Raw genomic sequence first — 12,366 nt, forward strand, 5'->3', positions numbered from 1 at the left:
GTTAAAGTACATATAAAGTGATGGAGACCTGGACAGTAATCTGAGTAATTAATAAAACTTAAAGTGGAAGGAGTTTAGAGTGCCATATAGATTATTGGAATAGCTGAGCGTATGCATGACTTATTTGATAAACTAGATTGATGGTATACAAAAGGGAAGTTAGGTATTTTTACTTGGTAAGTTGAAATTGAGAAGGGTTGTGGATGAGAGTGTATATACATGGAATGAGGAAGGTTCAACTATCTGAATGCATGATTATGCAAGACCATTGTGGGAAACTTGAATCAAGCCACGAACAAACCAGTAAGAGTTCATTATTGGTGTGGCGCCTGGCGGTGGGGTCACATCCGCCAGGCGGTGGCAAGGAAACAGTGGGGTTCTGGATTTGGTGGCGTTTGGCGAAGGGGAATATCCCGCCAGGCGATGGCGATGAAATCAGGAGTCTCCTAGAGCACGTCCGCCTGGCGGTGTGGGTTGTCCCGCCGAGCGATGGTTAATGAATTTGCAGTTCTGAGGCGCTTGGCGCCTGGCGGTACGTGTCCCCCGCCAGGCGGTCTGGAAGCGGATAGGCGCCTAGCGGTACGTGTCCCCTGCTAGGCGATTTGGCTGTTGTAAGTCCTAAGTATTGGACTTTGTAGGGTGATATACAAGGCTTTTGGTGATGCCTCAAAGGTAAGATTGCTGGGTTCCTTGAGTTGAGCTCGGAACATATCCCTTGAGTTGCGGTCAGGATAGGGGTTAAGCACGTATTCATAAATGCGACAGCTTTATGTTTTAATTATTTTATTTATTTAAATCAGTAATATCCTGACGGGATGTTACACAATTCATACCAAAAACCCAATTTCCATACAACAATTAATCCAAACATCAGTCAAACATAGGATTATGCAAATCTAAGTTCTCATAGAAGATTTCTACTGAATTTGAGCAAAAGGCTAGCTTTCCTTACCTGTTATCCTATTTAGACAACTTTATAAACGTCAACACCTCTAACTCCACAGGATGTTCTATCTACACATAGAAACATCACAAGAACGATAAAGACAAACCATTATGATCACTGATCAACAGAGACTCATACTAATGATTAAAATGTCACATGCAAGTGGAAGAGGGCTTGCATGCAACAGAAAACAGAAAAAGACTAAAAAGAGAGCGAAAACTCAACTTACGCGAACGGAGAAACTGATCGGTCCAATTTCAAGAGCTCGCCGAGAGGATCAATCCTACGGTCTCGGTTCTTCAATCAGATGACCAGAGAGACAGAACCTATAGAGAGAAGTTAAAGAACTCTAGAAAAGTGGTTTCTAGAGAGATGGTGTGTTTTAAAATAATAAAACTCGTTTACAACAATTATATTTATACTAAAACCTTTTAATATTAAAATAATTTAGTCTCACTATTTTTAAACCACTATCACTTTTAGAACGCCATTTTCTAGGGTCTTACACAAACTCTTATTCTTTAATATTGAAATCACCAAAATTAAAATTATATATATATATATATATATATATATAAATAAATTAGAGTCATCTTTTACTTTTAAAAATTAAAAATTATTAGTAACTAAACTGGTTTCAAAAACTTATAATTGGTGTCTAAATTGGTAACTAAAATAGTTTCTATTGTGAATTTGTCTCTAAATTTGTCACTAACATTAACTACCTATGTTTTGGTTACCAAGGAGTTGATTTCTAGATTGGTCTCTAAACAATTAATTAGAAACTAATTTAGTGACTAATTCATTTGGTAGCTAAAATCTAGGTAACTAATGTCAATTTAAATATATAAGCTATTTTAGTTACCAATTTAGAAACCAATTATAATTTTTTGAAACTAGTTTTGTTACCAATAATTTTTAGTTTATAAATTAGTATCTAAATTGATTACTATAATGACTAATTATTTTTTGTCACTAAATTTGATCCTTATTTGTTGTGATATATATATATATATATATATATATATATATATATATATATATATATATATATATATATATATATATATATATATTCATGTATTATTAATTTCATTAGATATTATAGAAATTATTTAATTTGATTATAATTATGGTATTTTAAATTTCAATTTTGGGTGAATGGTCACACTTGATACGTAATTTATTATTAAACATTTAATTTTATTTATTAATCGAAAAAGAACATAAAAGTAAAATGTCATTATTTAAGATTAAAATCTTCAAAATTAAAATTAGTTATTAAGGTAATTTATAAACAGAATTAATTTCAGTAATTTAATTCCCGTTAAGTATCATTACACTAAAAAAAATATTATTTAGTGGGAGTTAATTTATGGAAATTATAAAAATCCTCCGCAAAATCATAATATTTAAAATGATTGTGTTAATATATCTAAGTGTTAAGATTAGTGAGAATTTTAATTGTTTTTTTAAGAGTTCTATAACCTCCGTAGATTTCTCCACCTTTAATTTCCCTAATTTTTTAACCTTTCCCTCAGTTTTACATTCTCGCTCTACTAAGGTTTTCCCACACATTTCCAAATCCACATTCTTGTTTTCACTCCAATTTTTCGCTAAATGTTCCTTTGATCAACAATGAGCACCACAAGCTATGTTAGGTAAGATGGATCTAAATCCAGCAGTGACTGCACCTTAATCCATGGAGATGATGAGGCTGCACCACAATCAAGAGGCAGAGGTCATTGTTTGGGGACGAAGAACCCTAAGACAGTGATCGTAGTGATGCAAACGTATGTACGTTCTAGACGCGGTTTTTTTATCGATTACTTCTTCATTTTCCTCCTTCTTTTAAGTTCTTAGGAATTTTCTTTTAGCTCTTTTCCATGTATCAATTTAGAGGTCTGATTTTATGGAAAAAGCTGTGGACCTAGTGGCCAGAGAATTAATGGAACTCGCATCACAAGGACAATATTTAATCTTCAATTAATTAATAATCTAATTCAGGCATTTGGTTTAGTTTTTTATAATGTTGTTGCAATGTGCTTGTGTTGCAATTATGAATGTCGCCAGTTATGTTGTTGCAATTTAACATGCTCGATCCATATGTGAAGCTCGGGGATTTTTTCCATTCTTTTTTGAGTATTTTGCATATTAGTTGATAGAACACTATAGTAGAATCACAGCGTAGCCCTAAACTCCTATGAGATTCTCATCACAGAGCAGCCATAATAGAAGCCTTTTTGCATGCTATAGCAGTGGAACCATGATACACACTTAAAATTATAGAAGTCATTTTCCCCTTAAATAATTCTGTTTAGATCTTCAGTTTTTATGAGGGTATAACTGTGATATCTCCATCATTTTCTATGGCGTTCTTTGGCTTCAAAAACATAACAATAAGATTTGAAACACTTCTTCCTTGATCATCCATACAAAAAGCTACGTCTGTTACAAGTGGTGGAGATATCATAAATTTGTTACAAGAACTTTTGTTTTTCGATAAGTTACTAATGGTTTGATTTTTAGTCTGGTCTTGCTTTTTTCTGCATACTTCTCAGATTACATTCTACTAATTTGTCTCGAGTGTTGTTCTTTTTCTACATCGTCTTTCATTTTTTTACTTAATTATAATGCTGTTAATGCTGCATTGTGTGTGTTAATTGTCTTATAAGTTATTATTTATCATAAATTTGTTTAATTTTTTAGTATTTATATTAGAAGTAATAGTATAAATTATTTAGTTTGCATTATACTTTATAAGGTAACAAATACACTGACTTATTATTTTAAAAGGAGTGAAAGACTTTGTTAACATAAAATTACATACAGAGCTCAGTTGTAAGTTAGTTTAATTGTCTGACAGAACTTTTACACTAACCAACAATGCCACTGCAGAACACAACACTAACAGGCTCGATGTATGTCAAACATAGTACTACAGTCACATTACCCCAGAAGCTCACGGGGGGCTTAGAAACCAAATGTATCTCAGTGAGTCTGCCCCTAAGAAAGGAAAATCTAGTAGAAGACAGGCTTTATGAGAGAAATTGCAATGTTTCATTATTGATGTTGATCTTTGAGGAGTTTGGTAACAGTTGCAATTTTTTACTTTCAAGCACTATATATGAAGTAGAAATTGATCTTTACTCTTGTCGAATTTTTCATAGTCTTTACTCTTATTTGGACAATTTGTGATCCATTGCTTTAAAACATGAAAAGAGTTAGATATGAAAATAGTTCAAAACTATCACTGAGGATGTTTGAATTGGTCTAACAGATTTTGTCCTGCTTTTCTACTAGATGGAACATATATGTCTTTTATATTTCTGATAAGGATTGCCTATTCTCTGAATTTCTACTCTTCTTATTTCTCACCTCTATTGTGTAAGAAACAATAGGTTCAACAAGATATAAGACCTGTCACATATTAAAAATGTTTTGGGAGCCTGCAATTGTCTGCTTAAAGTTGGGGGTTCGTTTTGTTGCTTTCATTTTTTATGATTTTTTTTAGAGGCATGTTGGACCTTGTTCTCTTTATAAACTCTTGTTCTATAGAGAAAAGAAATATTTATCTGATTATTTCCTGTTCATTTATGTTTCTTCCCAGAGGGACAAAATTGAGGAAGCTTTAAGGCTGGCAGAGCTATCAGCCGAGAAGCCTCATTTTTCACATTGTCTAGAGTGGCTTCTTTTTACAGTATTTGAAGCAGATATATCCAGGTACTTCAATCTGGAAATGTTAATACTCTAAAAATGGGACAGGATCAATGAACACTAATTAAGTGGCATACTATGTATTTTCAAGAAGTAAATTTCATCAATGTAATCATTGAATCATGGGATATTATTCTTATGATCATGTAAATCAAATTTTAGATATCTAGGCATTTGTAGATGTGTACTGTAATCTAATAGTAGCTATTTACTTGTGTTTTAGATCGGATATTGTATAAAGTTATCCATTAGTTTTTAAATTATACAGAATTTTGTAAGACTTGATTTATGAGAACCTTAAATATAATAGTTAGATCGATAAACAAATTTTCGTAAATATTTCATCCTGTGTGCTCATTGCTGATTTTGGTGCCTTAAAGGAGCCATTCACCTTTAATAGCCTTTATAAAAACAAAGTTTAATTGCTTAGATCAATACTTTGATTTTCTTCAGACTGAAAACTTGTCTAGAAGTTATAAACCTCAAACACTTTTTCGTCTTATTGGATTGGAAAAGAATAGATTCTTTCTACATATGTCCTTTTCTTCATTCTATCTCTAATTTCTATTTCCCATTTCTAACTTCTTCTTCTTCTTCAAACAGTGACATCATCCACATGGTTAGCTATGCACCTCTCTTCGTAAACGCCAACGACAAAAGGTAATTTTCCTATCCTTTTTCATTTGACTACTATTAATTATTTTTGTGTATTCATGTTATTTTATTTGAAATTGTGTAGGTGGACACCGGATGCAGTTGTATTTGACTCTCACCAACGTTACGGAACTCTCAGCTATTGGATTCAACATCTTTTTAGCACTTCAAGTGGAGCCACTTTGCTTTATTCAACTCTTGAAATTGTGGCATCAACAATTGAGTATAGAAATCCTGTAGACAAGAACAAGTACTTGAGAATAAAGGTTTTAAACTTTGACAATGATCCTCACGACTTTAGGTTTTCTATTAGTTTTATATTTAGAACATTATCTATACTTTTTTCAACATTAGGTATTTTCTTTTTTAATATTTACATGGTAATTGTTAACGCTTCACCAAATCATCAATGAAATTAATTTTAGTTAATTTTTGTGTACTTTACAAATTTATATATTTTATTTATTGTTTATTACAAAAATAATTTTATTAAATTAATAAATTATAAATGCAGGTGGGTAATTGCAAATAAAGGAGGTTTCAAACCTTCACAAAATAATAGCCACCAATAGAAGAGGTTAAAACCCTCCACAAAACAACCTCCGCAATATAACTTAGAAATAGAAGAGGTTAAAACCCTCAACAAAATAACCTCTGCAATATACTTCGGATACCAGGGGTCATTCAAAACCTCCGCAAATAGTTTGTGGCAACTCTAATTATGGAGGTTTAGAAAACCCCCACAAATTAATTTACAGAGGGTGAAAACCCCCACAGATAGAAAAAATAACCTCCACTAAATAATATTTTTTTTGTAGTGTTAGAAGCATTTTAATTATTATATCTGATGTATTGTAAATTTGAAGTTTTGATCAATTGTTAAAAGAATTTCAAGTGTCCTTGGTAATATATGCAGTAGGCTTCGACCACTAGTGCATTTTGGAGCATTTACATCGCAGTATATGCCTCGGTTCCTGCAGACTCGTTGCATATAAGCATGCGGTGACAGTTTCGTAATTAAATTCATCTTTTATGCCTCGGTTATCATACTAACCGAGGCATATGGCTAAAAAAAATTTTGACTCACACGTTGACTTATAATTTGAATTTTTTTTTTACTGAAGCAATATGCCTCGGTTCTCTAATAACCGAGGCAGTAGCGAGACAATAGGCCTCGGTCAAGCGCCCACCCGAGGCAGTAAGGGTACAATATGCCTCAGTTTCGAATAACCGAGGCAGTATCCCTTCGTAGGGTTAAAAAACCCCAATTTCTTCATTGTGCAGCGACATCTTCTCCGATTTCTCTGCGAGCTTCACCATCTCCGGCCAGCCTTCATCTTCTCCAACGACCAGCGCCACCGTCCCGCACAGCTCCCACCGTCCAGCACACCTCCGACGCACAGATCCCACCATCCCGCACACCTCCGACGCTCTAGAGCAACATTTCGTCGCCGCTGTTGCCGACCCCCGTCGTCGCTCCTGTGAGGTCTGTCCCCGCAGCTCCCTTTCCGATCTCTTCAACCGCGACGACCTACGAAAATCCCGTTCGCGCAAACACGCCTCCGATGGCCACGGACATGACGACGCGATCGGCGTTGCAAAGGGCGAGGGAAGGGTTTGCCGGCGGAAGCAATGGCGGAGGACAGCGCAGCCATGGCCGCGGACGGTGGAAGGTTTCAGTGTGTAACAAAACTGAGTTGGTTGGTGCGGTGGAACACAATTACGCCTGCACCGCACCGCCCTTTTCCGACGACCAACGCAGCTCTGCGTGTTTTTTTTTTTGAATTTCTGATGCTCATTAGGCCTCGGTTGTGCGAGAACCGAGGCAGTAAAAATTAAATATGCCTCGGGTTGTAACCGAGGCATAAAATACTAGCTTTTTACCTCGGTCGTATATGCAGCGGGTGCGGACCCGAAGCCAAAAGCTAGAAATAACCGCTGTCATTTCCCTTCCCTGCACTAGTGGACAGAGATGCATACATAGTTAGTAGTAGGATGAATGTGGTTGTGGGGGTGAATTTGATTTCAGGTTTCACAAACTTAGCTGGGAGCGGGTGAGTACAATCAGGGTTTTGGATTTGGGAATGGAATGCTACGGAGAATGGTAATTATATTTATGTGTTTACTACTACTACTACTATTATTATTATTATTATTATTATATTAGTAATAATGGTAATTATATTAATAAAAATAATTAATGAAAACAAACATCACTTGAATTTTTCAAAAAAAAAAATTATAATATTATTGTTCCGGTCTCGAATCTCAGGGAGACGAAATTCAAGAACAAATTGCTCTTGTGGCTCTTACACTGTTAGATATGCATTTTTCTTTTCTGGAGTTCAATAGTTTTGGTTCCAAAAAAGGTCTCCTCTTTTCCTCTCTTCTCCTTTGTAGAGGCCTTCTATTTACATGATTCGTATAGTGTGGCAAAATATCAACAGTCGATTCCTATTTTTTCGCTGAATATTAAATCCCTTCTTTTTAGGAACGAACTAACCACGTCATCATCCAAAGAACATATTTCTAATGAATTCTAATGGGCTCCACTAATAAATTCTATCGTGGGTCTGATACTTCAATGATGATGGGCCTATTTGTATAAGGTTGGAATCTTATCACTAGCATTTTGGCTACGTTCCATATGAAGTCGGAATCCGAGCATGGTCCAAATCCTGCTCGGATTCCTTGTTCGTCACCTTAGCCCATGAATGAAACTTGTTATTTTATGATAAATATTTATCGGGTCAGAAACGAAATGAACATGTTGAGTTGGTCATTCCCAATACAATACAATTATATTATAACCTTAAATACAAATCAAAATTTTGAAAATGCATTCACAAAAACAAATGAAATATTGTGTGTCATCCTAGGGGGGAACAAACTGGGGTCCACCAAGACCCTTGGATAATTAATTTATTACAATACGTTACATCAAATTTGTCCAAAAATTATGTCCTGGGTTACAACTTACATTTGATTGGGTCGCATGTTAAATTTCAACAACGAGATAGTGTTGTTCAGGGGGAGGGGAAAATGGATTTTGGGTTTATGACAACTGAGACGGGTTGGGGGATTGAGCAATGAAAGAAGAGAGGTGCGGGGAATTGTTGGTGGAGAGGGATTCGGGATAGAGGGAACAATTTGAAGATTGAAATTGGGTTAGGGTTTGTCGAAGAGGGGTTTTGGGGTTTCAACAATCACGGCAGAAGGGGTTCTCTCATGGTGGAGCAGAGGTGTGTGTGTGTGCGGGAAGGGTTTTGTGGTGCGATTTCAAGAACATGTAGAGCATAGGTTTGTGTGTGGGAAGGGTCTTGTGGGGCGGTTTCGGGAAGAGGAGGAGTAGCGGTGTGTGTGCGGGAAGGGTAGCAGAGGAGGAGACTGGTTTTGAAAGACCAATATCAAAACAGTGAGTGTTCTGTGATGAGTGGTCAGTGGCGTGTGATGAGTGGGGAAGTAGCTACACGCGCGAGTGCGTCCCCAAACGCTTCACCACTGTCATTTCATTTGTCAGTTATAAGAAAACAAAATTAAATGAAATAGCTGATGCCACGTCAGGTGATAACAAAAGTGGTCATATTTGAGTGTCAATGTATCATTTCTCTAATAATATTTTGACACACTTTTTTATCCATTTTTAACTTATCACTTTAATCATCTTTCAATTATATATTTTGAATTTTACTTAATAATGTGATATAATGATCTAAAAATAATTGGAGTAATAAATTAAAAGATGATAAAAGAAAGTAGGTCAAAATATAATTATTGTATATTAAAATAAGTTTGGAAGATATTTTTAAGGGACTAAACTGTCCTTTACGCATTGTTTGTGGTTCTTATATTTGGGCGCCTTATCTACAACAACACTGGTCTCATTCTGGTGGAAAGGTGATGCAACAAGCAACACTCATGGAAGCCTGGTTCATCATCGTAGTCTCTGCGTGCGTCTGCGTCATCGTAAGAGCCATATTCTCTCTTCAAACCAAAACCATCAACACCCCTCCAGGCCCTCTTCACATCCCAATCCTCACAAGCATCCAATGGCTCCTCAAATCCTTCAGCCAACTCGAGCCGATTCTCCGAAACCTCCACGCCAAGTTCGGCCCCATCGTCACCATCCGCATCGGATCTCAACGAGCCATATTCATCGCCGACCGCACCCTCGCCCACCAAGCCCTCGTCCAAAATGGTTCCGTCTTCTCCGACCGCCCCAAGGCTCTCGCCGCCTCCAAAATCCTCACCAGCGACCAACGCAATATCAGCTCCGCCTCCTACGGCCCCACGTGGCGTATCCTCCGCCGAAACCTCACCTCCGAGATGCTCCACCACTCACGCGTCAAGTCCTTCTCCGGGATCCGCAACTGGGTCCTCCACACCCTCCTCACTCACCTTAAATCCGATTCTCAATCCAATGATTCCGTCAAAGTCATTGATCACTTCCAATACGCCATGTTCTGCTTGCTCGTCTTCATGTGCTTCGGGGAGCGACTCGACGAGGGCAAAGTCAGAGACGTCGAGCGCGTCCAACGACAGTTACTTCTAGGGTTTAGCAGGTACAACATCCTTAATTTCTGGCCCAAAGTCACCCGCGTTTTGCTCCGCGAACGTTGGGAGGAGATGCTTAGGTTTCGCCAGGAGCAGGAGGACGTGATGATTCCACTTATAAGAGCCAGGAAGCAAAAGCAAGGCAAGGAGGAAGGCGTTGTTTCGTATGTTGATACTTTGTTGGGTTTGGAGTTGCCCGAGGAGAAACGCAAGCTCAACGAAGAGGAGATTGTGACGCTGTGCAATGAGTTTTTGAACGGGGGCACGGACACCACTTCCACGGCGTTGCAGTGGATCATGGCGAATTTGGTAAAGTACCCACATGTGCAAGAGAGGTTGGTGGGCGAGATAAGGGAGGTGATGGGTGAGAGAGAAGACGGAGAAGTGAAAGAAGAAGACTTGGAGAAATTAGCTTATCTGAAGGCTGTGATTTTGGAGGGTTTGAGGCGCCACCCACCTGGGCACTTTGTGTTGCCTCATGCAGTGAGTGAGGACGTGGTTTTGAATGATTACTTGGTCCCTAAGAATGGGACAGTGAATTTCATGGTGGCAGAGATGGGGTGGGACCCTAAGGTGTGGGAGGATCCAATGGCGTTTAAGCCAGAGAGGTTTATGAATGATGAAGGGTTTGACATTACTGGTAGTAAAGAGATCAAAATGATGCCTTTTGGTGCAGGGAGAAGGATTTGCCCTGGCTATAATCTAGCGTTGCTTCACTTGGAGTACTTTGTGGCTAATCTGGTTTGGAACTTTGAGTGGAAGATTCCAGAGGGAGGGGACGTGGATTTATCAGAGAAACAAGAGTTCACTGTGGTAATGAAAAATCCATTGCAGGTTCATCTTTCTCCTAGGATCTAGACTCTACCCACCTTATCATATAATAATAAGGCCTCCCAATAATTGTTTGAAAAATATATTTTTATGATTACAGTACTGCGTAATCTGCGCTTTGCTAGCACGTGTAGCACATAATAAAAGGATAATCGTTCGGACCGTATGGTATTTTGATAAAAAAAAATTTATAAAATTTAATAAAATTTACTTTTCAATACATAACAATTTTTTTTTTTGAGTCACATCAAATTTGTTGCATTACCAAAAGTTTGTCGACAATACTTTCTTAAAACATAATTATCCTGACCATTTAGTACTTACGACTAGTGAGCAAAAGTTGAATGAGAAATAGTTGAAAGAAAGATTTTGTCATCAAGCAAACGAACCGATGGTCCAACCAAATATTTAAAGAAACGCAAAACGACAAATTTGTTTCTCATAATTATTAGTTATGCCTAAGTTTTAGAGGGAATTATGATTCATATCAAGACTTTCAATAAAAGGTATTTAATGAATCATTTTCTATAATACATTATCAGTCAATATATTTGTCTAATATTTGAATCAAACGCTAAAACGAATTATTTTATAAGTAACTATTTATAAAAAAAAAAAATCTGTCTTTGAACTATACTCATTCAAGAATTTAGGAGATCCTTAAAGTAGAACATTGTTTCCTTTTAGATTTGCAGGTTATTTTTTATCTTAAATGTTATAATTACGCTTTTTATATCACGATTCTATATTATTTTATTATTGATTCTTTTATTATTATTATTATTATTATTATTATTATTTTATTAAAAAGTAGTAACTCAAATAAAAGTTCAGATCCATTCGATTATGAGAAAGATTACGGAATATCTTCCAATTTCTCTTGATTATATCCCTTGTAAAGGAATTATAATTCTATTTTTATTACCTCTATGGACATATTTTTAGAATAACACCACTATTAAAGTACTTTAGAAAAACTATTGGCAATAAGTTTATATTGGACACTAGGCAAGGCAAGGATGGTTGGATGATTTTATAAAATATATTTATAAGTGTTTTGAAAGGGATATCCAACATGTCATTCAATGTTTAGTAAAAAAAACTGACAAAAACGTAATTTTATATCGCATTCTCCCAATTGAGCCATGTCCAATTCTTCAATGCAAATTACACATGATTCTACTGTAGAAAATGAGTTTAAACAATTATCACTACACGTATAAGGTCCAGTTTTATTTCTGCCCTAATGTTTAAGGGTTGGCCTTAATATGTTGGGCCTAAGGGGGTGGCCCATAGGGTGCTAAGGCCCTAAAGCTGCTAGGGTTTCCAATTCTGATTCATTCTTGCAAAACAGAACCCTAAGCGCTGCCCCCTTACTTTCAGGACGCTCTGCTAGGGCTTGACTCCGGATCTTGGCCAAAGATTTCTCGAGCTCAGCTTTGTTTTCGTTCCATGTAAGTGTTTCTCAAGTTCGTACCTGTACTCCCTAAAGCTTATTTTTGTGTTCTTCCTTCTAAGGTTCCATAATAACTTTGTTCTTCCTTTGCCCCGTTGTTCTTCCATTTTCTGAGACCACTTCTCAAACTGTTGCACTCCGTAGTTGGTGTCGAGGTCTCGTATAAGCCCTCTCCAGGTAAGGGAAGCTAGACTTCGCGTTTTGATTC

General features: G+C 36.7%; 2 protein-coding genes across 2 annotated transcripts; both read left to right on the forward strand.

Moving 5' to 3' along the window:
* The first annotated feature begins 2,458 nt into the window (after positions 1-2,458).
* Positions 2,459-5,730, forward strand: LOC114175247 (alpha-L-arabinofuranosidase 2-like). Its single transcript, XM_028060018.1, has 4 exons — positions 2,459-2,743; positions 4,557-4,669; positions 5,267-5,323; positions 5,403-5,730. Exons 1-4 carry the CDS (start codon positions 2,732-2,734, stop codon positions 5,728-5,730), a joined length of 510 nt encoding a protein of 169 aa, XP_027915819.1. The 5' UTR covers positions 2,459-2,731.
* A 3,417-nt stretch (positions 5,731-9,147) lies between these two features.
* LOC114178753 (cytochrome P450 89A2-like) lies at positions 9,148-10,866 on the forward strand. The gene has a single exon (XM_028064824.1). The coding sequence runs from the start codon at positions 9,218-9,220 to the stop codon at positions 10,727-10,729; it is 1,512 nt and encodes a 503-aa protein (XP_027920625.1). The 5' UTR covers positions 9,148-9,217; the 3' UTR covers positions 10,730-10,866.
* The last annotated feature ends 1,500 nt before the right edge of the window (positions 10,867-12,366 follow it).

Source organism: Vigna unguiculata, chromosome 3 (assembly GCF_004118075.2).
Source record: "Vigna unguiculata cultivar IT97K-499-35 chromosome 3, ASM411807v1, whole genome shotgun sequence".
Classification (NCBI taxonomy): Eukaryota; Viridiplantae; Streptophyta; class Magnoliopsida; order Fabales; family Fabaceae; genus Vigna; species Vigna unguiculata.